We start from the raw sequence: 25,473 nt of genomic DNA, 5'->3' as shown, positions 1-25,473 counted from the left end.
CAATCTTGCTCTTTGTACCTGGGACATGTAGTGCTTCAATGGGGCAAATTAGAGCCTCTAACTCAAGGTCAGCAGGCAGCAGAGTAGTAACTAGGGCAGTTACACATGATCTGCCAGCCTGGGCTGTAAACAAACTCAAGAGGCTGTAAACTTCCTCCCTTGAAATAACCTGGCAACAGAAGTTAGCTGTTAAGAGGTACAGGCCTGAAGTCAGCATGAGAACAAATTGCTCTGTTTGTATCTTTACACAGTATAATCATTACTTTAAATCAGGTTCTTGCTCTGAAAAGCAAGCAAATTTGCATCTTAATTACTTCACCGGGGTAGTGGCTTTTCCTTGCATTAATGCTTTAAGTGCAGACTCTGCCCTTTCAGCAGGGGGAAAGGAGGAATCAAAAAAATTTAGGAGGCAGTAAACATTTCCTCCCTTAAGCTTTAAAGATACACTTCACCTGACATTAGCCAGGCAAGTCCTCTTCTCTCCACAGCATTTCTCCCACCTGTGCTTCAGCACTCCTTCAGCCTCATGTTCACAATTTGGACTTATTTTACAGAACATGAGTCCAATGGAGTGTCTCAGGAGGAATATAAGAAAGAACAGATGAATCTCCAGAAGATGTTTTTATTACTTGACCGCAAAAGAAAGGTAGTGCTCAAGTTTTCTTTCAGAAGTCAACAAGTCTTCATTTTAAGCAAATGTTCATTTTCATTGAACTGACATAAACTAGCAGTAGAAAAGGGGTTTTTTTTATATATCAGTTGAACTGAGATTTCATTCTTTCCATCCTGTTTGAAAATTCAGAATCTCTTTAAGCAATTTTATTTCTCTTCTAGCAACCTTTATCAAACTCTCTTGGGTAAAGCTAAAAGAACAATGAGAAGGAAAAGGCATCATACCAATAATTATGTTCTTGAGGAAAAAATTATTAAAAATCTGCAGCTATATTAGAGTTAAATATACTCTGATTGTAGTGCTCAAGTCTACAGCAAGCACTGGATGAGCCCAAATACACACTTGGGACATATATGGATGCAAGACACTGGCTCTTCAGAGTTCAGCAATACTGAATATGGTTTGTTTCTCCACTTAATCTAGCAAATACTCCAGCTGAAAAAAAAGTGCTTTTAGAAAACAACCTCTGTTGACAGAATCTATTATTGAGGGGTTTGAGGAGTTTTGCAAGACAGATGAGCACTATAAAACAGTACTCAGTTTTTGTGTATGAAGTATTTTTAATAAACAGGGTAATTTCATTCTCTCCGCAGGAAGTGGTGAACAAGATAGTACAGCTGCTGCACAACACAGAGCACACACAGACTGCTCTTATTGAGGAGGAGCTGGTGGAGTGGAAGCACAGGCAACAGACAGCATGTATTGGTGGCCCACCCAACGCCTGTCTTGACCAGCTACAGAACTGGTAAGTCTCTAGTCAAGGACAGAATCGAAAGCATGTTATGAAGGAACACCAGATCTATGAAATATACTGATTATTTATATTATGCATTTTCATTCTGTCACAGTATAACTATATTTCATGTATTTTATTACCTCACCACATTTCCCATGAGCTGAAGTGTTCTCTGTGCACTGCCTGGTCCTTAGGGACAGTCACCTGGCTGATGTCTCTGCATTATTACATTATTACAGTGCAAAAACATGCTAAAAGTAATAAGATTGTGTAACTGTAGGTTTACCACTGTTGCTGAAAGTCTACAACAAGTTCGTCAGCAGCTCAAAAAGCTCGAGGAACTGGAACAGAAGTTTACCTATGACTCTGATCCCATCACAAAAAATGAGAAAGTTCTGCAGGAGCGAACAGACAGTCTCTTCAAACAGCTCATCCAAAGGTAATGGACCAGAAAAATCTTTCTGTGTTTGCATGAATAAATAGATGGAGTGCATCTTGCCTACTGTTCCCTAACTCTGCATTTCATGAGGTTTTCCCTAAGTTTGTCACAAACATTAAATTACTGATTTTGAGATTTATGCTCTCTAGGGTTTCCAGAGGTTCAGGCCCATGGAAAGGGTTTGTGATCAGTCATTACTGAAGTTAGCAGGAGCCTTGCTACAGGATGCATTGATTTACAGAATTAAACTCCTAGTCTGTTAGTCCATTTTTTGCTTCAAGCTTCAACCCTACAAAGTTCAAGTAAAGAAACAATTCACACCAAGCTATGCCCAAAATAAATACACACTAGATTCTCCAACCCTTTATCTCTGAACACATCCTCTTTGCCTTCAGCACAGGGAGGTCAGCCCTGTCTATATCATCTCTATGATGCAAGTTACTGTAGCTGGTAATTGCCCTGCATAAGATCAGAGTACCAGTCTGTAAATATATAGTAGACAAAAATTAATGCTACAGAAGACCTGAATCTATCAGATAAGAGCAGGGGCTAAGATACAGTAGTCAACACCATCTTATGGTGGCTAGAACCCAGGTTTCCAGAGTCCCATTCAGATGCTTTGATCACTGATCTTCAGCTGAAAAACACAGGTACTGCTTTTCAGTGAAGTGAAGGCAACAAAGAAGAACTGTACAACTCCATCTGCTGTTTATGTTTCCTGCCTGTGAGTACAATGGAAGGAAAAGTCTCCATGCTACCAAGATTTATGTCTACACAGCACAGTGCTATAGAGAAAGTGCCCAAGCTGGCAAGTTTGGGGTATGTAGGAACAGGTTAGCCTCAGAAGTTTGTTTTGTGGGGTTAGCTAGCCCTCATCTAATCCCCAGCTAGCATATCTATCTCTTGGACACATGTTGTCACATAGCACTGTCACCATAAGAACTCAGCAAGCCCTGGGAATGGCAAATGAAGCAACTCTCCTCACTTGGACTGTGCTAATTACATCACAGTGTTTACTTGCTGTTGATTTCAGAGAAGTTTGATGTAGCAATCTCCCTGCTCAAGCCATCAATGCATTTAAGAAAAGCCAACCCTCATGAAATCACTTCTTACTTGCAATATTTTTAGCCCCATTGAAACATTTGAAAGAAAGAGACACACACCCCCCCCTCTGTGTAGATGGAAACTGAATGAATAAAGTGTATAGTACTAATGGTAAATCACCATTTTTTTAAAAATTTGCTTTTTATGTAAATTCTTATTTCTTAAGGACAACATTGATAAATCAATGTTCATTGATTTAATCTGTTTATTCTTTTCATTCATAGCTCCTTTGTGGTAGAGAGGCAGCCTTGCATGCCAACACATCCTCAGAGACCACTAGTCCTGAAGACAGGAGTACAGTTTACTGTAAAGCTGAGGTATGTTTTCCCCCTTCCCTGTTCCCTTTTTGTGGTAAGGCTTTCATGTCATTGGCTTCTTACAGCTGAGAGGATTGCACAGCTTGCACTGCAGCCCAAGTGTTAAGGTCAGGAGGAGGAAAGTGCCATGTGCAGGTGGCTTTCTTCTAGTGAAGCTTAACTCACATTCAGCTTTTACTCTTTACCAGAAGTGGGGTGTATAAGATTGAGTGTATAAGAAACACAGCTAAACAGCAGACACATGCAGACCACTTTGTCATGCCAAAGAGCAACTCATTTGTTCATTTAGTTTCATCTCTAAATGCTGTCTTATATGGAACAAGCTTGAAGCCTGTATGTGGCCCTGAGTGTGCTGCTTAAATATCTGTGATAAGCTGTGCCATAGGAAAAAACCCATCTTGTGCAATTGCTGACATTAAAAAAATATTTCTCTTTCCAGACTGCTGGTGAAATTGCCGGAATTGAACTACAACTTGAAAGTGAAAGTTTTATTTGATAAGTATGTTACATTTTTTCCATCCCTCTCTACGCTAATGGTAAACAGTCCCCATGTTCAAAAACCAAAGGGCAGTCATATTATAAGTGCTGAGTAGACCAGGAGCAGGCTGGTTCTCCATGACAGCAGGTATTATATCCTTCCCCTTTTCTTACCCATGCCCTTGCTCTAAGTCTCTCTCTGCCATTAGAGACATGTCACAAAGTACAGATGGCCTCAGCTTCTTGCCACCAGCTCCACTGGGATGCACCAAGGAGAGCTCACTGCTGCTAAGTCAGGCTGGGCATAGGGCAGCACCCAGGCAGCAGCCACCCCTCTGGTGTGGGTGTTTCACTTGGATTAGCACAAAATGAAAACACAGAATTGAACTCGACCATTTCCAGTCACATAATTCAGTCATGTCTCTAAAATATCTTCTTGAGTAGCATGTAGAAAGGAACGTAGTTATAAAGCTGTCCTTGAATTAGAGGTATAAGCAGTCTACCTGTAACATAGGACATGATCTCAGAGAGATAAAAAAAAACCATACAGCAATCTAAACAGACTAATACCTATCTTGTATTTTTATAAACAGTTCAGGTGAATTTAGCACTTATTTTAAGGGCAGGGAAAGAAATGTAACAGGCTCTCCAAAATAACAACAGGGACTGTGCTTTTAAGAAAGCAAGTGGGTTTTTGTGTTCCCATTCAAGTAATTCTGTTCTTGAAATGGCTCTGGAGTCCAGAAACTTGCATGGAATAGGGAAAAGGTAAAAAAATTCCTGTGTGGATGTGGGAGGTGGAGCTTTGAGAAGTCCACCACATAGAATGCCACTCAGTAAAATCCCAAGTGGTGGGAAAACTGATTCAACTGATGCAGCAAATTATTCAATAAGTTATGTGGTTTAAGAGTAGACTTAGAGTGACAGAACTATATTTTTTGTCCTCAGAGCAAGAGTTAAAATCTATATAGAAAAAGAAAGGACTTCCTTTGATTATAGAGCCCCTATAGCAACATTTAAGCCTTGGTGAAAAACACCCTATGTGTAACACAAGATTTACTTTGACTGCTTGAACCAATTGCTTCCTCTTTTGCACAAAAATGTCACAAAAGCATTTTAACCAGTTCTCAATCAGTTCTGACAGCTACTAAAACAAACACATGCATTTTCTCTGTCTGTGGCAGAAGGTTTAAAACATTTTTGTCTTTTTTTTTTCTTTCTTGACAGAGATGTAACTGAGAAGAACTCAGTCAAAGGGTACGTGGCATCACAGTTTAATATATTAATGTTAGATTCTGTCAGTGAACGCGAGACTTAATTATTTTTTCCTGTCTCTTTGTGAAGGTTCAGGAAGTTTAATATTTTGGGAACAAACACAAAAGTAATGAACATGGAAGAATCCACTAATGGAAGTCTAGCAGCAGAATTCAGGCACTTGGTAGGAGATTTTTTTTCTTTTATTGATACAGCCATTGAATTTTGTGGGTAGAGAGTGTAGTAGGAAGGAAACAAATTGCTTTTGGTATTGAAGTAATTATTTGCTTTTGTGTAAGAGGAACTGTGATTATCTCATCTTCTTCTCTGTTCTTTCCTTTTTGAAATATTTGGCCTGTTGCAAGCAAAGTGCAATTGATTGTCACTGAAACAGGGACAGAAATGAAAACAAGAATATTTGCTGCCATACAGCTTATGCTGCAATGGGTTCTTTGGATGAGAAAGAAAAACACCTAGAAATGTTGGTTTGAGCCTTTTAAATGAAGGCCCATGGGTAGGAAAGTGTAAAGAACTTTGAGTCTGGAAGATGAAAATCGTCTAGGAGTGGGCAGCTAGAAGGAAGTCAGTGCCTTCAATAGACTATACAACACTTTTGATCTGTGAGAGGACAGATTGGTTTCATCATTAAAAGGAAAGGAAAAATGCAAGTGCAGAACCACTGAACATGGAAGTCTCCCTTCACTGTCCAGAACAGAGACTGTCTAGAGCTTATCATCCAGTTCAGAGGGGTACTTTGATAAACCAGTATTTCATCTGATCCTAATTTCATACTGCTTCTGTTCTTAAAAGACCTCTTACATAAAGGCATTACATCATAACTGTGCAATATCTATTTTCACAGATGAGAAGTTTATAAAAGAGTGGTAGTTACCTACAGTTTAATGCTTTGGCTTCCACAGCTTAGAACCAAATAGAATCAGACACTAGTGCAGGAGGTTTGCATACAGAAGAGTAACTACAGCGTGCAAATGTTTCTATCCTGTACCACTTCCATTTGTGGCTCATGTAAACGAGTGACAGGGTTTTTTGTTTGTTTGCAGCAACTGAAAGAACAGAAAAATGCAGGAACCAGAACAAATGAGGTAAGCAGCACTAACCTTCTTTTCGTAAAGTTTTTGCATAATTCTAAAAAGGCATTCAGGTATTTAAGACAGTGCTCTCTGCTCAGCCCCATGAAGACACACACAGGATGACAGATCATAGGGGAGGAGTTAAGTGTTCCTAGAACCTCATCCCTGTAGGAGGTGTCTGCAAGTGAGAACTACTGCCAGAATGGCAATGGGGCACTCCCTCCCTGGCATCTAGCTTTAACGGGACTTTCTGGCAAGCACAGATTTTTTTCTGTGACTTCTAAGTAGTAGTCAAAATAAAAAGTACCTAGAGAGGCAATTTTAGGAAGTCAGCATTGTCACTTGACTTTGCCCTGTGAGCTGTTACCGAGGTCTAGAGCAGGTAACCATGGGCAGAAAAGAGCTTTCTTCATGATAAAACCCCATTACCTTCACTCTAGGAATTTGCAGTCCCTGAAAAGTTTTCTTTTAATTTTTGTTTTTAAAGGGTCCTCTCATTGTAACAGAAGAGCTTCACTCTCTGAGTTTTGAGACGCAGCTGTGCCAGCCTGGCTTGGTAGTAGAGCTAGAGGTATGTCTTAGATAAAACAGATGGACCTAAATTCCTGTATGTCACTCATCCTGACAAATCTAAACTTCTTTTTTTTCAAGTACCAGCATATCAAGTACTTTCAGTTATTTCAGAGTATGTGAATGACACTTCATACCTCTGTATTGACACATACAGTGAGAATGCTGTCAGATCTCTGGGTAAATAAGAGTAGATGTGCTGTGCAAAGTGTTTGATAACCAACCCTGTAGTTTAAGCCCTCTAGGTATTTATTTCAGAAGCAATAATGCTGTGAACTCTGCTGCTACTATCATCAGTACTGTCAAAACTGACACTAAATGAAAGTCTTTATTAGAAAAAAAAAAATCACCCAAGTCTTTCTAGTATTTCATCATACTGACATTTTCTCCCCTACATACAAACTTCAATTGAAAAAGTTAAGACTGTGCAAGCAGAGAATTAAAATGGAAACGGGTTTGTGGGTAATCTCAAGGAGGATTGCAGCAGCAGTACAAGGCAGCCTGACATGTTTCCTTTTGTGCCCCATTCAGACCACATCCCTTCCCATTGTTGTGATCTCAAACGTGAGCCAGCTTCCCAGTGGATGGGCTTCTATCCTGTGGTTCAACATGCTGTCTACTGATCCCAAGGTATTTGCAAGAAAAAAAAAGGCATCACATTCTCTGTGTAATTTTCAAGCACTGTCTGTATGCAAGTAGCTGCTGCACTTTTTTTCCCTTGCAGATGACTCTTAATAACTTTCAGGTGTAGAGAGAGTCACAGTGACTCACTTCCCTGTCCTAAGCAGAACAACATTTGAGACCCACTTAAGGGTAGTATACCTGTATTCAGTATATACAGAACACACTGAGGAGCCAGATAAACATTCAAGGACTAAAATATGGTGCACTTGAGTAATCCAGGAATTCTGGGAAAAGACATGTCCAAAGCAGAGCCCCAGGGACAGCTTTTCCTGGTAAAGAGTGCCTGTCAGAATAGGAGCCTGCTTTTGCAGAGTTGTCTCAAGCTGACATCTATTCTTAAATCTGTATTTTGTTTTGACAATACACTTTTAAAAACTCAGGTGGCGTTCCAAAATTAACGTTTATTAACTATAGGTTGTATTTTTCTTTTCCATTCTAGAACTTGTCCTTCTTTCTGAGTCCACCCTGTGCAAAGTGGTCTAAACTTTCTGAAGTTCTGAGCTGGCAGTTTTCTTCTGTCACAAAGAGAGGACTTAATGCAGATCAGCTGAGCATGCTGGGAGAGAAGCTACTTGGTATGGTCTACTTTCATCACAGATGGTCTGTTTGAATTAAAGCTAATTCTACATCTTTTCTGCAATCCATTTTAAGTTTTCATTCTGTTCCCATGCCTTTACCACTTATACAACATCACTCTGTAGCAATGAAGCATTTTCCACTTTTCAGTATGGTAGAGCTTGTAAATGAGATCAGGTCAGGAAAAAAAATCTGCAGTTCTAACTTAGGAGTCTTATGCATCAGAGCAAGGCAGATTGGGGCTACTTCTGCCTTTTTAAGTAACACTCATGTTTAGTCAGTCTTTGAAGTGGCTGTTTCTTGGCATCTTTTTGGCTTTGTTTTTAAATCCACCTCCATTCATTTTAACTTCATGCATGCCCCCAACTACAGTGGGGGTTTACTCTGCCTGCATCAACACAGTTGCAGTATTAAAGTGCAAACACTATGAAACCGCTAAAGGATATCAAGTTGAACATTTCCTAGATGACTGTGCTTAGTGAAAGCCTCAGCAGCCATGAGTTTTCTATCCAAACTCCTTGCAGTTTGCCTGATAGCTGGGGCACTTGCATAGCAGACTCTAGATAAAAATACTGTTGTTCAGTATATTCCACCAACCTAAACTTTCAGAAAGCATTTATATTTAAAGGTATTTGACATTAGTGCATCTAGGTGGCAAGTAGAGCATTCCAGTCTCTAACTCCCTTCTTCTAATTTCCCTAAGACATAAGATCTGACAAAAATCAACTGATTTAATAGATTACCTTTCAGAAATCTGCCAAGAGAATATTTTTATTTTTAATTAACCAACACACAGACAAAGAGACCAATGACATATTTCTATGGTCAACTTGCATTTCAGAACTGCAGAGACTTTTTCAAGCTCTGGTAACAGTAGGAATGCTACATTTATCTCTACAGATAAAAATATCACACTGCTAAAAAAAAAAAAAAAATCCTGGTCATCGAACACTTTATATTCAGGATTCCTTAGTGCAAGGAGACACAGAACCAACAGGGTGCCAGGATACAACTTGCCTACTGTTTTTGCAATGTGAAAGTTGACAGAATCTTGATCTTTTTAACACTAGCAGCATCAGAAATGAGCCCTCTAACCCAATTTATTTTTAGAAACATGAGAGGGAAAAGCATATTTATGATCTCTAATGGAAAGAATTTGGCTCCGACTACAGTCGGGGTCTGCAAAGCTGCAGCTACTGTAATCACAGCATAGGATTTTTCTTTGTGGTTTGGATGTGATTATGAAACACTGTTGACATAAAAACAAGAACAAGGGGAAACGATTGCAACAGGAGCAAGATGAGTTTGTGGCTGGGGTAGATCTAGAGTCAAGAGTTTCTGGGGCAAAAGCCTACAAGTCACCAGAATAGAGACAGGAAAGTGCTTAATCTCAAAGATATTCTAAGGTCTGCTGAGCCCCTACGGAAGAGTTTGTGGGCTGCAGTCTTCTTATTTTGCTAGAAAGAACTGTGCAAGCATTCAGTCTCCTTCCTGGAAGCATTTTGAAACTGGCAAGTGTTAGGTGTAGCACAGCACAGAAAGTGTCAGTATGAATTGGTTCCCATTATGCAAGGTCTGCTGAAATAATTTGGTTATCTTAAAACCTCATCAGAGGGGAATTTTTCATGGCTACTGCAGGGGGAATTTGTAAGCACAGTAGCCTGCCCTTCCTTTTCTTCCTTAGTCCAACAGCTGAGTTGTATATAAACACTCAGAACTTGGTTCTTTAAGTACTTTTAGCCTTACTAAGTAAATTATGGAACATGACTGAAATCAGTTTACTGTGTTCAGGGCAAACAAGTGGAGGATCTCACGATGGCCTTATTCCTTGGACAAGATTCTGCAAGGTATGAACAAAGTTTAAAAATTGAAATGGAAGAAGCTCATTTTAGTTTGTTGTGGGTTTTGTTTGGGCATTTTTTGTTTGTTTTTCCCCTAGGAGACCTTCTTTCTAGTAACATACGCTAATTATTCTAAAGCTTACATGGTCATGGGAGGTTTTGGTGGTGGGGTGATGTAGCAGCACAAGGAGGAAAAATGGCTTGCAACAGCAAGGAGAAGATGATTTTGAGATTCCTTTAGATCCATGTAAACTCTATAGAAAAAAATGCATCTTTCAAACTCACCATCTTCATTATTATTAATATGATGGCTATTAACAGAATAGTTCTCTATTTTGATTATTACAGAAAACGTAAACAAAACAACCAGCAAGATGAACAACTCTTCTGTATCATAGTGAAGGACATTTCCTAGACCAGGGGCAACTGGATTAGGGTGAGGATTAGAGCAGGGTGGCCAAGAGGATCAGTACGATGACAGAAAACCACATCATGATATTTCATGCAATATTGGCTGCAGCAAAACAGGAGGACTCCTCATGTTTTCTTTCTTTAGACCCTTAAGTGGTATAGATAACCCAGAGATTACAGCAGACAGGAGCAGATGCCAGGGGAAGAGCAAAGTTCTGGTGACCTACAAACACTTGAGTTCATTAATATGGATGTCTCATGAGAAACTGAGATCCAGGTCTGAACTGAAAGTGTCTCTAAGCTCAGTTGCTACCCAGCCTGGGCAAAAGTCCCAAGGGGTAGTTTGTATGTCCAAGAACTCCGACAAGAACAATGCCCAGGCAGGAACAAAAGTCTTATCTGCTCTTAGACCAGCACTGTTGCACACAAGAGGTGATGGATCACATGTTTGTGGGTCCTGTAGGCTCAGACAGGCGTTTCTCTTGCCTTAAGGTTCATTAGCAATGGTCCTTGTCCTTCTGGAGTGGAGAGACAGAGAAAGTCATAGGAGAATATGGGCAGTGGGGTGGAGGAGAGGGAGAAAAATGCAACAAGCTGATACTGGCAGGATTGAAACCTTGCTTTCTCCTCTGCTGCTTAACAAAACTCATGTCTTATTACCCCTGTTCTCTCCCGTCCCACTCCTGCCTTTCCATATTCTGAATTTCAGGAAAATATAAATGATAAAAATTTCCCCTTTTGGCTGTGGATTGAGGGAATCCTGGAGCTTATTAAGAAACATCTCCTGTGTCTCTGGAATGATGGGTAAGACCTGAGTGAAGTTTAAAATGGGGTCATTGCCTCAGACTTCTCATTTAGGCTAGCAGTTGCATCCTCAGGTTGTGAGGTTGCTTGTGCAAGTGAATTCTAGTAATGAGGAAGCCTCTGGTGAGGCAACTGCTAAAAGCAAGAACATCAGATGACTGAGCTGTCCCATTTAAGTCACAGAGCAGGGCTTTGAATGTAAGATTATATTTTGTTTTGCCTCTACTCCCACTGTAAGTTGGTTCTCTCCACACCCTAGAACAGAGCCAAGGAAAACTGAAGGAAGGATAAGTCATAAAGCGATCATCCATCTTTAAAACCAAAAAAACAAATCCCCTACCCAAACAAACACTATTGTGAGCCGCCTGGAGGTGGCAGCAGCCAGACTCTGAACGCCTGTACCTGCACTGTGCACCCACAACACAGCAGTCTTCACTGATTCTAAGGTTATTACTAAGTAGAAGGACTCTGCCAGAAGGAAGCATAGCCCTTTAATACTGGTTTAGTAAACTTTTGATTCTGGGATTTCCAATTTCCAAAGTTATTTCTGCCAAAACTAGGTTTATCCAAAGTCAAATCCTGCATTTTAGCTTTAGCCACATTATGAAACACTATCAAGTAGCACACTCACAGTGGGGCTTCCTAGTATCCCACAGGTCTGCAGGATCCATAACAGCAGGTTTGCTTTGTCTTGCTACATTCAGCAGCAGGCTTCACATTATTACCCCCCAACTCCAGACGAGTTCTGTCAAAGCCCTCTGTAGTAGGCTTGTTTCACTGCCCAAACCCTGCCTATTTCTTTGCTAAGTAGACTGCAGTGCAGTGGGAACATTTCCCACCACTGTTGAGGCAGAATTGCAGTTCCTGCTTGGTGTTCCACCTCAGTGTGGTGATGTGCCTACAGGATTGTTTTTGCATGTGGCTTTGATAGAGGCTTGGTTAACATTGCTCTTTGCTCTCAGTTGTGAGAGCAAACCCCCACTTAGGATTTAACAGAAAGATGTGCAAGTTAAATCCTGAAGGTAATCAAACTCAGAGGTTGAGTACTATTAGGTTTTCCTCTCTCAGCAGGCTTTTTCCTAGAAAGGCAAAAAGAGAAACCAAAGGAAAAACTGTCTAACTACAAAGATATTTCAGTGGGAAAGAGACAAATCCACAGTATTCATTAGGACAGAGACTGCTTTGCATACAAGAGTAAGCATTACAGCCTCAAGAACACTTGCCTTTCTTTGTACTTGAGAGATAAGGCAACAAAAGACTTTCATTATACACAGGATATTGACTACCAAACACATTTAAAAGCAAACAAAACACAAAGCTCACCAAACAAATGGCCAAAGCCCTATAAAACAGGTCAGTTTACAACATCTGAAATTCTAAGCAAAATCATGATCATTTAGTATTTTTTGTGCAAAACCCACTTTTCCCCCTGACTTATTGCACACAAAGACAGTAGCAGTACTCAAAAGCTCATTATTGATGCAGTATTTTGAGGAATAAGAAACAGTGCAGTGAAATTCTGACTTTCAGGGGAAAAAACAAAACAAAACAAAACAAAAAGCCAAACAATAACCAACAAATCAACCAAAACCAAAAAGCTGGAGCTTGGCCAGGATTATGCCCTAGTACTCCCCCCCCAGTACCTGTTCAGATTAACCAGTCTCTTGTAATCACCACATCAGCCTCCTTGCCTATGCAGTAACATTTGCTGAGCATAGTGAGTTTGGGGGGTTGAAGTGACACAGGCTTAAACAGTTCCTCCAGAAAACATGCACAAGGAACAAAGCAAACCCCACACTTGTAAGAATGCAATCTAGTAGCTAGCAACCTTTGTTTCATCAGCCAAATAGGAGAAATAGTTGTTCCTTAACATACTTCTGAAGTTAAAAAACTGCTAGCTGGGATCTGACCATATTATGCACATATAACTCCACTTCTCCCAGAGCTCAGCTTTGACAGCAAAAAGGACAATCTCTTTTACTCTTAAGTTCAAAAAAAATGTTTGTACAAGCCACCAGGCCAAAGTGAGAGTGCTGAGGGAAGCTGTGGTGATTCATGACTTTAGTGGGGCATGAATCACCGCCTGACTCCAGCCTGGCAGTCCTACTGCTAAGCTTTCCAGCTGTTCTCAGGACAAAGCCTTTTTCGAGGCTTTTACAAGTACTTCAACTCTTAAGTGACAAAAGCTGTTAAGTTTTCCTAGCTAGCCCAGCACAGCTTAGGTTTTATGTTGAGGAGTAACTCAGCTCTTTCTTTTCAACGTTACAGCTGCATTGTGGGTTTCATCAGCAAAGAGAGAGAACGTGCTTTATTGAAGGACCAGAATCCAGGAACATTTTTACTAAGATTCAGTGAAAGTAGCAGAGAGGGAGCAATCACATTTACTTGGGTAGAGGGATCTCAGAACGGTAAGTCAGTTACTCTTTGTTCATCTACTTACATCAGAACAAGAAGTCTTTATGCTCTTCTCCTCCACACTGAGGACCAGCACAACACACCACCCCAGCAGCCCCCACCCTTACAAGCAGGGGGTCACAAGCAACAGCAGGCACGTGCCATACTTGGTGTAGCTCAAGCCACACAGTGGATTGTTCAAGGTTTCAACTAGGACTAGTAACACTTCCAGGGTACTGCTTCTGGCCTGGAGATTTGACAGGAAAAACTGCCCAGACTGTGTACCCTGCCTCCTTAGGGTCTCTCCCAGCAAAACACATGCACCTCCATCTTCTTCCAAACCCACATCACCATCTTAATCAGAGAGTTCTTTCCTAAGAAAAGGTCACTACAGCCACATTCATCATTACTGTTCTCTCCCCATACATCTTGTATGCAACACTCCTTTCTCAAACTGCTTTCTCAAACTCATGGCCCGTGGAACATTTGTCCTTCCTCCCCAGGTAAAACACACATTCACTTACTTCATTTTCCAAGCAGTTCTCCTTCCTCCCATTGTCCAGAAGGGCCAGTGAAGATCTCACTTCTTCAGTTAGCTGGACTATTCTCTCCTCCTCTCTCAAGGAAGCCTAGAGACATCACAGCTGCAAAAAGATATAACCTCCCTCATATCCAATCAGGGTTCTCCCCTTATCACACTAATAATGAGCCCCACCTGCCACCATGATGCAGCTGTGGACACTTCACTTGGATGAGCCCCAAACCTACTACAGCTGGAAAAGAAACTGCTGAATGTGCTTGCACTTCTTTCCTTTTGCAGCCTTCATACCTGAGACATCCAAAAATGAAGCAAAGAAGGGTGATATTTTTTGGAGCACTCAGGGAGGCTTTATCTGTCTCTCCTTATGATTCCTAAGAGCTTCATGTGGTGTATTTGGATCAACCTTCCTAACGGGCAACAGTGTTTGAATGATATAATTTGGAAAAAGGTTGAAAAGGTAGCACAACTTAAATTAGTTAATGAAATATCAGTTAACGAAATATTGCAGTTAATTTCCATGGACAAGTCACATCAGTCATTCTGAGTACAAAGCACATCAAGAGCCATCACTGTGTGCTATTCCCCCATATGCCTCCCTACCCCACAGAACAATTACATTCCCTTTGACAGGTATTAAATATTTACCTGCAGCACAGTAGGTGTCATCCAGGTAGGCCTTTTGCTCACGTGACCTCTGAATTTGTAGAAGTGGCTGCAGCTTTTCTGAGCAGTTTTAGAAAAAACCTTGAAACCCCCTTTAAGAGTTGCTGCTTCTGTCCTCTGCAGAGCTCCAGTTCCATTCGGTAGAACCCTACACCAAGAAGGAGCTCTCTGCTGTGACTTTCCCCGACATCATCCGCAACTACAAAGTGATGGCAGCCGAAAACATTCCTGAAAATCCACTGAGATTTCTGTACCCAGATATACCCAAAGACAATGCCTTTGGCAAATACTACTCCAGGCCTAAGGAGGGTGAGTGCTATAAGTGGCTGATTCCATGTATATTGTTCCTGAGGTACTTGGGCACTGTGCAATTCCTGTGGCATGGAAAGAAAGGAAGCAGTTGGCCTGAATTTCTTGGCAGCCTGTCCCATGGTGAGCTAAAAGGTCAGAAGAGGCACCTGAGCTTTATAGGTTAAGAAAAGGTCTGTTTTTAAAGAGGCACAACATGAGATCTAATCAGATCAAACCCTGAAAACCTAATTGTCACTGGCCCTCCAATTCGGCTTTCATGCGAGCCCATGAGCTGTTTCAGAAATGTAAGTGCCCACTAGCAGCCCATTTTCAATAGGGGAAAAGGAAAAAGGAAAATCTGTCTAAAAAATGGAATAAATTAACCGTAGTGCTGTAAAATGCATGATGGCGAGACTTGCACATTATCTGGGTCACAGGCTTTATTTTTGGTACAATGAAGATGGCAATGTGAAGTAAACTTGCAAAAAACCCCCAAACCCATATGCTTGTTTTTTTTTTTCCTTGAAGCACCAGAGCCAATGGATTTGGATGGTCCCAAGGGAAATGGCTACATCAAGACTGAGTTAATCTCTGTGTCTGAAGTGTAAGTGTCCACAAAAATGCTGTATTTTTAAGAACTGATCATAAGTATTTAGCTGTAGTTCATGTCTCTTCACAGTATTTAAGGTGTAGGTGCCCCTGCCAAGTATTTCCTCTCTGAGGATCATTCATGCAGTGCTGTGTTTAAAACACCATTTTTAGACAAAAACACTAGAAACTTGCAGGTTGTACTGACAAATGATTTCTTAAAGACTTGTTGGACTTCCTTGATTAGGATGTGCATCCCTGAGTAGTCCCAGTTCTCACTTAAAGCCATTTGGCTGGCTTTGCAAAGCCTGGTGTATTGCTCACAGGCCAGGTCTTCTTCACAAGAGGCCTCTTTAGTGGCCCTTCTGGCCTCAGAGCCAGACATGGTAGCCCAGCTGTGCCGCATTTCTTTACTGAAGGTTTATCTCTGCTCTTCTCCATTAGCCACCCTTCCAGGCTCCAGTCTCCAGAAAACCTGCTCCCCATGTCTCCTGAGGAGTTTGATGAGGTGTCTCGGATGGTGGGCCCGGCAGAGATTGACACTGTGGTATGTATCATGAACCAGCTGTTTGCAGGGTGCCTGAGCCAGAACTTGCTTTTTGCCTTTTTTTCCCCTCTAGATGTACCTCGGACACTTAACACAAGTGAACACTTCAGAACATATCTCTTCACACATGTAGGGAAAGCTGGGGATCCAGAGTTAAACTGGGATTGCCATCAGTTGTTCTTTCCCCCTGTCTGTGGGGACAGAGGTGAAGAACAGGAGAGCAAAGCTTCCTGTGTGTACCTTGTAGGTGGAGGGAATATGAGAAGGGAGGAAGGAGCATCCCTGTAGTCCTTCCTGTGGGGTCTGGGTAGGGAGAGCCTCTAGAGTAGGAGTGCAGTTTGGATGTGTTGCTCTGGCAGTGCTGCCAGGATTCTCCCTGTTAACAGAGCAGTGTTGTCCTTGCAGGATGTGCTTCAGAAAAAATATCAAAATTAAAGTATGGGATTTCCCCCCTCCCCGGGTAGTTGGATCTTAAGGTGTGAGTCTGGTTTTATTTAGGGAGAACATGGTCATGCTCTGGTTAGCAAAGACTTGAGTATTAGGGCTTACTTGGCTTGTTTAATGGACATTTCCTTTTCTTGTTGCAGATGTGTACACATATGCAGCTCTGAGCTTTGGTTGAGCTTTTTACTGCGTCGTTAACGTGGCTGATTCGCTTTCGCGTCCTGCGCTGCAGTCCATGCCTTGGTCACACGCTTCGCTGCCGTTCTTTGGTTTCTCAACCTGAAGGTCCAGTAGCAATTTTTAGCTAATGGAAATATCAACAATAGCAGTCTCAGTAGCCTCCTCATGTGCACTTCTTTGTTTAGTTAGCAAGAGTGGAGGAAGAGAAGAGGAAAGGAATGTGAGGTCCTCAGCGAGAATGATAGGAGAAACACGCATTCATGTTTAAGGGAATTAATTAAATGTAATGTTTAAAACAGTTTGCTGCACATAGAAGGCTTCAAAGGAAAGCTGGTTCTTCTGCAGAGGTTCTGCTCAGAAAGCTTGTGCCTTCTGTGTAACTACTTCTGCAGAACTTCCAGAGCTTTGAATTTTCTTCTGCATCACAGAAAGGAAAGGGAAACACTCTACAGATACACGCCACACCAAATCCATGTGCTGCTGAAGTTTGCTGTGGTTTTAGCTTTTCTAGGCACGGCATGTTGAAAGGACAGAAAATGTTACCTGCATTTCATTTTTGCGGTTTCTGTAAGGCATAACCTTGCGTAGGATGTTTAGCACAATCTTTCACATAAAGAGCATTTCTTAGGACACCACCTTAAAGCTGCATTGGCACATGCTGAGCTTGCAAATCCAGGTGTACAATCAGGACTAAAGCTTCTGCAGACTGCAGTCATGCTGTCTAGCAGAGTATCAAGACAAAATGAGAACCTACTCTTAAAAAGGGTGCAGAAGGGCTTGAAGTATGTTTTTACTCAATGTGCTTAGTCTACCAAGGTGAGGATTTGGTCACTTCTCTCTCTTACAATAATACATGCCCCATTTAGGTTAATAACAGGTGGAATGGAACTCAGTTTTCTCATGCATTGTGAACCAGGGCATTTATTTAACTGTTGATTTGAATAGCTAGAAGATCCTACAGGCTTTGATAACGAAGTGGTTAGCGATTAGGGATGAGGCACAGAAAAGTGAGGGAGTTAAATTTATACAGAACAACAGCTGCAGGACATGCAGTTTGTGGTACTTAAAGGATGAAATTGTGTTTCCACCAGAGGAGGAACACATTTGTTTCTCAGCATGTTTGAAGATAATTAACAACTCACAGTTCAGAGGCAAGGCTGTCTCAGGCAGCTGGTCTCTGCACCAGGGGTATCTATTAGTGCAGACTGCTAATTAGCACACAGAGGAACAGAGGGACTGCAGAGCACTCGTGCTGGATCCCACCGGTTCAGGTGGAACAGCAACAGGAACAGGGCAGCTGGCTATAGCAGGGGGTTGGACAAGGTGACCTCCAACTTCAGCCCCAGCCCAGCGGTGACTCAGGTGCTACTGCAGCCTCTCCCCCCACTGCTGTCTAGTCTGTTCCCACCACCTGGGAGAGCAGCAGCAGCCCATGGGACTCACAGAGGCTACAGAGCTGCTTCTCTAGATCCAGCAGCTGCTGTTTGGGAGATAAAGGACTGGCGCAGTTTAGTGTGTTATGCCCAAGACGACTGATGTGCCCCCTGCAAAAGCTCGGGAGAAAAATTAAAGGACCTATACGTATTCAAAGGAAAGCATTGCCAAACTGACTTATTTTTGGTGCTCTGAGTTACTAAGGTTAACAGTGCTACAGGACATCACAACTGGTGACTTACTGCTTTTATCTTATTGTAACTAGCTGAATGTGTATCTTTATTGTTAATACAAAAAGCATTTGTTTCTTGAGCTACACCTTGTACTCATGTTCCATATGCAGCAGTTTGTCTTTATTACTTTTATATTTGTTTTATCAACCAGAGTGAAATGTTCTTCTGAGATTTAAAGCAGTAGCCTTTTTCATGGCTTAGTTTTTCCAGTAGTTCTTAAAGTAGTGATTTTTCCACAATGGAATATTCTTTTGCCATTTTAAATAGATGGAACTGTCAGTTGACATTTTTGTCCTATCTCTTGTTTGTTGACTACTTTTATTACAAAGATGATGTGTTTTCCAGTAGTTTACTACTCTGTATCTCATTTTAAACTTGCTTGTATAACTAAAGTGTTAAAGCTCTGAAGCCTAAGGAGGTATCAATGCTATTAATTCTCTATACTGTAGCAGGTCAGTCTGCTCTGGAGTACTTAAAAGGTGCCTGTTAACTTTTTTTTATTATTGATTGTATCACTTCACTGATTTGTTTTCTTCCCCACCCAAAGTTCAATAAACTGAACTTGATTTCTAATTTGAGTCATCAGTAGGATAATTGATGTATAACTAACCTTTGTGAGCTACCAAGCTGGACCACTGCTGCATCGTTTTTCTCTGGGGCGATTAAGTGACGTGATGGCTTGTCTCATACTTGTTGGGCTTTTATAAGAACAGCCAGAAGAATAATAAAGGAAAGAAACTGTTGCTGTGATAAAGGATAGCAGGAGTGAAGAGTAGGCAAGAGAAAACCAGAGCTGTTGAAAGTACCTGGACAATCCACTTAAAAATTCCAGCATTAACAAAAAGCAATCAGTAAAAGAACGCAGCTCTGGAAGTGTAGGTTTCAAAAAAACAATCAGAAAAAAGCTAGATTATATAAATTAATTCTGACTTCCTGCAAGCTTTGCACAATGCAAATGACCAGAGTAGGTTTTCCTGGACAGCCTTCTCCATGACTGAAGACTTATTTCAATGGCAGTCACATAGATAACCAATAAAACCAACCACCACCATCATCATCTTGGTATTTCCATTTATTATGCTGTAAAAAGCAACACTATCTGGAATTTATTTCTCAAAATAAATAACTTTCATTTTCAGAACCAGTACAGCTCAAGTTTAGATTCATTCATGGGAAACTGCTAGAAATACATTCATCACTGTCTAGTCCCCACAATACAGAATCTAAAGTCAAGATCAGCCCAGTCAATTACAATGACCAGAAGTACACTGCCAGTAAGTATAGTCACGGATAGTCCAGCTCTGAAGCAAAAAAATCTGGTACAATACAGTTTGTTCACAAAGATAGGCTAATTAATGCTAAGACTACCACAAGATTTCTGAGTACAAAGCATTAAGTTAGCTTAACGATTTTTAGGTTGTGATACAGAAGAAACATATATGACATAAAAACAAAGGAGTGGGGGGAATCCTCTTTGGAGCATAAGGAAGTCAGCGTTGGATAAGATAACCAAAAGCTATTTACTGTAAAATCTACATGTCAGTGTCATGAATGATAAACAGCCAAACCAATGTACTGCATATATTTATATTCATAAATAACGCCATGTCTAAGTAGCTGCATCGCTGAATTGGACATTACAAAATAATCCATCTTCTCACAATGAGAAAATACTAAAACTAACCAGCAAAAATGCACTGAAGCTAAGACCGGCTAAAAGCACGCGGTATGAAAGTGTTAACTTTAGGGACAGCTATGATCTTCAATGTCAACCCAGTTAAAATCTTTTTGGTTTTGGTTTGTTTATATATGTGTACTATATAATATACTTATCTTTTTAAAATGCCAGTTTGAACAATGCAATGTCAGGTAAATAAAGCTAAATCAGGTATTTTTCTGAGAAGCTACAGGATGTGTTTTAATAGGGAAAAAATATGGAAGAAGTCAGATTACCACAGAAATTCAGAATACTAAAGTAGAATCCATCTGAAAGTATTCATTTACACTACAGCCAACAGATCTGTTGCCAGAGAAAACATGTTGGGATTTAGTTCAGGGTGCAGCAGAGAAGAGGCCTGTGCTACTCAGTGACCGATGTGGCTCAACAAAGAACCAAGAGGCTGTTTTGTTTAGGTCTTGGTTAGAACTGAGGTGGCGGTAACACAGGACATGAAAAGAAGGGGCTAAAAGCCTTCAGAAAAATAGCTGATCTTCAGAAGAACAAAAACAAAACCACCAAACCAAAAAACCCAACCAGCTTAAGAACAGTAAAATTCTTGAGAAAAAGTGTTTGATAACCATGCCAGCCAGCTTCAAAATGCTATTTCAGGGCTTTAGACTTTCAGACTCTTCCAAGATTTCATCATCATGAAGACAGTCACTGTTTGTGATGAGTACCAAGCACTTTTCCATGTGATTTGTCCTCCCTGCAGGAAGGCAGTATGGCATATCAACAAGAGACTGTACAGGAACTAGAAAGGTTTTGTTCTCAACTATACTGACCTGCTGGGTTGCTCTGGAGAAGTTATTTCTCTCTAAGCCTTAGTGTACCCATTGCTAAAGGAGGATAATGTAGTTCAGATCATCTTTATAAAGTGCTTGGGCCATTCTAGAAAGAATTTGGGCATTATTTCAGGAGGATCTTGGTGCCAAAACACAGAAAGTTTGAACTTTGAGATCTAATGACTTGTACACTACATGTTAGGATAAAAACCATCATATACACAATTCTCAAGCACAATCTCCTTTTCCATGTGCTAAACAATTCTTGCCTAAAATTCTTGTGCTAAAATTCTTGCCTATGTCCAACAACTGATGTGTTTTGTGAGTATCTTAAGTGACAGCTCACTTCTGAGGTTTTATGCCACAGTACTGGCAGAAGCAATTGCACACGGGACAGGGAGCTGTGGTAACATTGTACTCCTGCAAACAACAAATATCTACATCTACATTTCCCACGACAAGGCAAGTGCCGTGCTGGCTCCAGTGGCAAGACATTAAATGCCACCACAAAAGGCATTTACCTACTTGTGCTCCTGGTGCTGAACTCCTGTTCTACACCAGCAGAATCTCACTGATGCAATATCCTGCTCCCTGGTTGATGGCAGTGCAGGAAGAGAACAAACTCAAAAACCTGGCTTATCTCCTGCTCTGCTCATGCTTTGATTGGCTCTATGCTCCTTAAAGCTGTTTCACTCCGTCCGTGTTCCTTATTACAAGCCTAAATTAGTTCAGAGTTACATGTAGTATTTGGTTTAGTTCTTTGTCTTTCCTGTACTTCCATTCCCCTCGCTGGCTCCTGGTGCACCCACCCAGGACACCACCTGCCAGCCCCAGAGGGGGTTTGAGGCTTGCCAAGGCTTGCTGTAGTGCAAATAGACCTGCAAGGAACACCTGCACGGAGTGGAAGCACCCGCTTTCCCCAGTCACAGGGAAGTACTTTAGCAGCTGAACATGGAGAGAGAGGAGGGAGGCAAGACAAAGGGAACTGAAAGAAACGCTTCCAAACAAAAACCCCACTACACACCAGTGTTACAAGTCACATTCCCCTACGCCATTTGGTCAAACAAACCTTTAAACACATTCCCTGACAAGACTACCTCTAAGAACAAGCCTAGACCATTGACAATTGTCACCTACATACTCTGTGATATTTATATTATGTAAACAAGGTTGTGTGGAAACAGGTTTTTTCTATTTTTTCCAAAAGATAAGTGCAGGTCCTTACTTAACACACCCAGCCTAAATCTACATCAGCATCTTCAGCTTTCAGAAAACCTCACTGACGCTCATACCTGACAGTACTCTGGCTCACCTTGGCCATACTGGAAACAGAGGGCTAGAGAAAAAAAAAATTCAGCAAAAAAATTCCTGACCACAGACTAGAGTTTACATAGAACACAAAAATAAATTAAGTAGTGCACAGTAAAGCCAACAACAGCTAAATATTTTTATACATCAATTATATGCAGCATGAGGTAATATTGCTCACATTATGGAGGGAGATTCTTAGTTGGTTTTGTTTCTTTTGAAGAGATTGGATTTGTCCTGTGCGTATAGAAACTCCTGTAACGTAACACTGAAGTAACAGAGACTTCTGTAAAATATATACCACTATCAGATAGAAACACACACGCTCTTCATTACTTATGTATACCACAATTAAATAGGTAAGTGATTTGATTCTTAGGATCTAGCTGAAGATGATTATAGTAAGCCATCCAGATTTTTATGAACCGTTCGGTTCTCCTTCCCGTTGTTGGAATCCTCTGATGGTGTGTATTGGACCTGATATTCTTGGAGAATTTTAAAAACATCATGGTGTCCAAAATGTAAAGCTTCATCCATAGGAGTGTTATTCCACCTACAAGAAGCAACACAGTATTTTTAAGACCAGCATGTGAAGCACAGAGCCGAAAGCACCAAAAATCTAGTTCTTTACATACTGTGCTGGTAATTCAGCACACAGACCACACTCAGTTCAGTAACTGTGGAATTACTGCATTAAGCTGAGCATAATTTTTTATTCCTGCTTGTTCTGCAGAACCTACAAAAAAGGACCTGGTTCCTTTTGCTTCAGTGGACTGGATCAATACATTTCACTCTTATTTGACAGACACCTCACTCAGGGAATACGGAGATGCTACTGGAGCATCTTTCCCCCAAACCAGCAATAAAACCACTCACCTGTCTTTGGGGAAAGGATTCACTTTGCATGCTTCCAGTAGAAACTTAACAACATCTACATGCCCTATAAGAAAAGCAGGTTTGTGAGCGTATGTACTTATACACACCCACATATATACAGACAAAAGATACAGAGCAAAGATACTCTAAAGCAAGCTGACCACCTCCCACTGACAGAGAGAGCAAATGACATGTGAGGAGACATTACCTTCTGCAGCTGCCACATGCAGGGCTGTCCGTGAGTCATAGTCTCTTTGCTCCATATCCATTCCTGACAGAGCAAATCTTAAAAAAAGATTACAGAGAAAAGTCTTACATAATTGAAGCAAGTTACAAAACTAGCATGGAACAACATCCCTCTGCTGAGGGTACCTTTTTGATGGTTAGGTTTGGGTCTTTCGGTTGAGTTTTGGGTGAACATATTCAATCTCTAGCTCATGCAGCAAAATGTCCCCAACGCAGAAGCAGTGCATGTGTATGTTCATAAATAAACAACAGCAGGAACCAAACAAGCAGCATTCCTATTCCCAGACCCCCGCTGATTTTTACCTCCGGAGTGCAGACACATCCCCTGTGTAGGCAGCAAACAGCAGATTTATCACAGACTTCACCTATAAAGAGAGATGAAGTCCAGTTTATTGATCTTCTTTCCTCAAAAAGGAAACCCAGAAAAGCCCAGCGTGGCCAGCTGGTTCAGTGCTTATGAAACTTGCTCATTGTATCCCCTTGCTTGGCCACGTTTTGCAGTACAGCATAAAACACTGGAAGAATTCACTCCAGTTTGCTTCGCTACCAGTACTGTAAGGTCTGTCTTTCCAAGGCTGAAGTCATTAAAGACAGTAAAAGAACTATAAAACATGCATTTCTGCTGTACTGTGGTAAAAAAATATGAGCTTGCTGGATGGACAAACCGTATTTCTCTCTTTGATTGCCCAATGACACCAAGTATTCAATTGCACAAACAGTATCACTTTAACAATTCATAAAACCATGAACTCCTCATAAGACTAACTCATTCTAGAAAAGTAAGTTTGTTTGTTTGTTTGTTTGTTTGTTTTATTAACTGCAAAGATTCCTAGTGCCAGGAGAAATCTATGTTAGCAGAAGAGAAGAAACAATACTGTCGGGCTACACCAACCTTGCCCCATGCACATTAAAAATGTGTCCTGGCTATAACAACTCTACAAGTTTTAACAAGAGCCAAAAATGACAAGCTAGATCGTTTCAAGCGTCCCACATCAGCTTCTTTCATGAACTGATACAGCCACTTTTAGCCACTGTTTATCAGTAATTTCCAGTAAAATTTCTAAATGCTGCTTTTGCTTTTTGAGCCTACAAAGCTCTGCCGCTGCCACCAGCCAAGAAACAGAGATAAAGGAGGAAACCGATGCTGCATTGACCTTCTACAACAAGGAGGAGAAACAAACAAAACAAAAAAATCCCCACCCACAAGCAAGTCTCCCACAGATTCCCGCAAGAACACTGGCATATTTTCACAAGGCCACAGATGAGCCAACATCTGTGCCTCTTATAAACCACACTTGTGGAATTGCTTGTTGTTTTTTACACCTCAAATATGCACTGACGCAAAGAGAGACCCAACTATAAGGAGAAGGTGGCGCAAAGGCCAGGATGGAAATACAAAGGGGACACAGAGCCATCCTCACTCCAGTACCCACAAACTACTGCAGCTCCTTTTTAGCTTGCATTATGAGCCCACCCACACCACAGGCAGCTCTCCCAGCTGCCCCATGGCTGGGCTTGCTTCCTCTCCAGCCCTGGCTCAGCATCGGGGTTGCAGGACCACGGGAATGAGCCACTGCCCCGCAGGGTTACGGCGTTTCTACCTTCCTGGGGTGATCTTGTAGCTGTCACAGATACACAGACTTGCACCAGCAAGCCCAGCTCAGGGCACCCAACCACAGTCTCATTGGGCTTTCCATAGCAAACAGCACAGCCATACCTAAGTATCAAAATCTCCCAAAAGAATGCACATCTTTTACAGTCACTGGGCTGCAAACTGTATTTAAACATAGGTGTGAAAGGGCAATTTGGTTGCATAATCTCTACATTTCATCAAGATGATTCAGGCATTTTCCTCAGGCAGGGAGAAGCTGAGCACTGCTCTGCTGCTGGGGCCCTGCAGGCAGACCAGGCTGGCTGCACTCCCACGTTTCAGGTCCTGCAGGTGCTGAATACTCTCTCTTTTCAGGATCTAGGATGACCAAAGGACACTCTTGTCTTTCATAAAAACCATTTCAGAGGTAACTGACCGTTTTGGCTGGGCTTCTTGATGTTTCTGGGAAATGCAAATGTGTAATAAAGCAATAACATAAAAATAACACACATTCCATTTTTCAAAAAACCTTCCAAGTGCAGCCAGGGTCCAGAATCCCTCTGGATTCAGCTGAACATTTTGCTAAGAAGCCATTTTCTATAATGATGTGACAAAATGTAATTTGGAGGTTTCTGAGGCTTTCTAACACAATCATCTT

At 41.3% G+C, this 25,473-nt stretch overlaps 2 protein-coding genes across 2 annotated transcripts in view; one reads left to right on the top strand and one right to left on the bottom strand.

Annotated features, from left to right (window-relative positions):
* The window catches only part of STAT4 (signal transducer and activator of transcription 4), a 73,460-nt gene extending 54,599 nt beyond the window's left edge, over nucleotides 1-18,861 (top strand). The window contains exons 32-49 of the mRNA XM_064661860.1: nucleotides 555-646; nucleotides 1,267-1,418; nucleotides 1,690-1,848; nucleotides 3,177-3,269; nucleotides 3,709-3,768; nucleotides 4,974-5,003; nucleotides 5,091-5,184; nucleotides 6,062-6,103; nucleotides 6,579-6,662; nucleotides 7,193-7,291; nucleotides 7,785-7,920; nucleotides 9,713-9,768; nucleotides 10,883-10,977; nucleotides 13,246-13,385; nucleotides 14,699-14,884; nucleotides 15,395-15,470; nucleotides 15,899-16,001; nucleotides 16,589-18,861. Of these exons, the coding sequence (XP_064517930.1) occupies nucleotides 555-646; nucleotides 1,267-1,418; nucleotides 1,690-1,848; nucleotides 3,177-3,269; nucleotides 3,709-3,768; nucleotides 4,974-5,003; nucleotides 5,091-5,184; nucleotides 6,062-6,103; nucleotides 6,579-6,662; nucleotides 7,193-7,291; nucleotides 7,785-7,920; nucleotides 9,713-9,768; nucleotides 10,883-10,977; nucleotides 13,246-13,385; nucleotides 14,699-14,884; nucleotides 15,395-15,470; nucleotides 15,899-16,001; nucleotides 16,589-16,612 (1,721 nt within the window). The 3' untranslated portion in view covers nucleotides 16,613-18,861. The remainder of the gene's footprint in view (nucleotides 1-554; nucleotides 647-1,266; nucleotides 1,419-1,689; nucleotides 1,849-3,176; nucleotides 3,270-3,708; nucleotides 3,769-4,973; nucleotides 5,004-5,090; nucleotides 5,185-6,061; nucleotides 6,104-6,578; nucleotides 6,663-7,192; nucleotides 7,292-7,784; nucleotides 7,921-9,712; nucleotides 9,769-10,882; nucleotides 10,978-13,245; nucleotides 13,386-14,698; nucleotides 14,885-15,394; nucleotides 15,471-15,898; nucleotides 16,002-16,588) is intronic.
* A 485-nt stretch (nucleotides 18,862-19,346) lies between these two features.
* GLS (glutaminase) overlaps nucleotides 19,347-25,473 on the bottom strand; it is a 63,506-nt gene continuing 57,379 nt past the window's right edge. The window contains exons 15-18 of the mRNA XM_064660468.1: nucleotides 23,528-23,589; nucleotides 23,187-23,263; nucleotides 22,979-23,042; nucleotides 19,347-22,655 (exon numbers count right to left, since the gene is read on the bottom strand). Coding sequence (XP_064516538.1) covers nucleotides 22,499-22,655; nucleotides 22,979-23,042; nucleotides 23,187-23,263; nucleotides 23,528-23,589 — 360 coding nt within the window. The 3' untranslated portion in view covers nucleotides 19,347-22,498. The remainder of the gene's footprint in view (nucleotides 22,656-22,978; nucleotides 23,043-23,186; nucleotides 23,264-23,527; nucleotides 23,590-25,473) is intronic.

Source organism: Pseudopipra pipra, chromosome 7 (assembly GCF_036250125.1).
Source record: "Pseudopipra pipra isolate bDixPip1 chromosome 7, bDixPip1.hap1, whole genome shotgun sequence".
Lineage (NCBI taxonomy): Eukaryota > Metazoa > Chordata > Aves > Passeriformes > Pipridae > Pseudopipra > Pseudopipra pipra.
The sequence above is the reverse complement of the archived record's forward strand: the minus strand, read 5'-3'. Positions and strand labels throughout refer to the sequence as shown.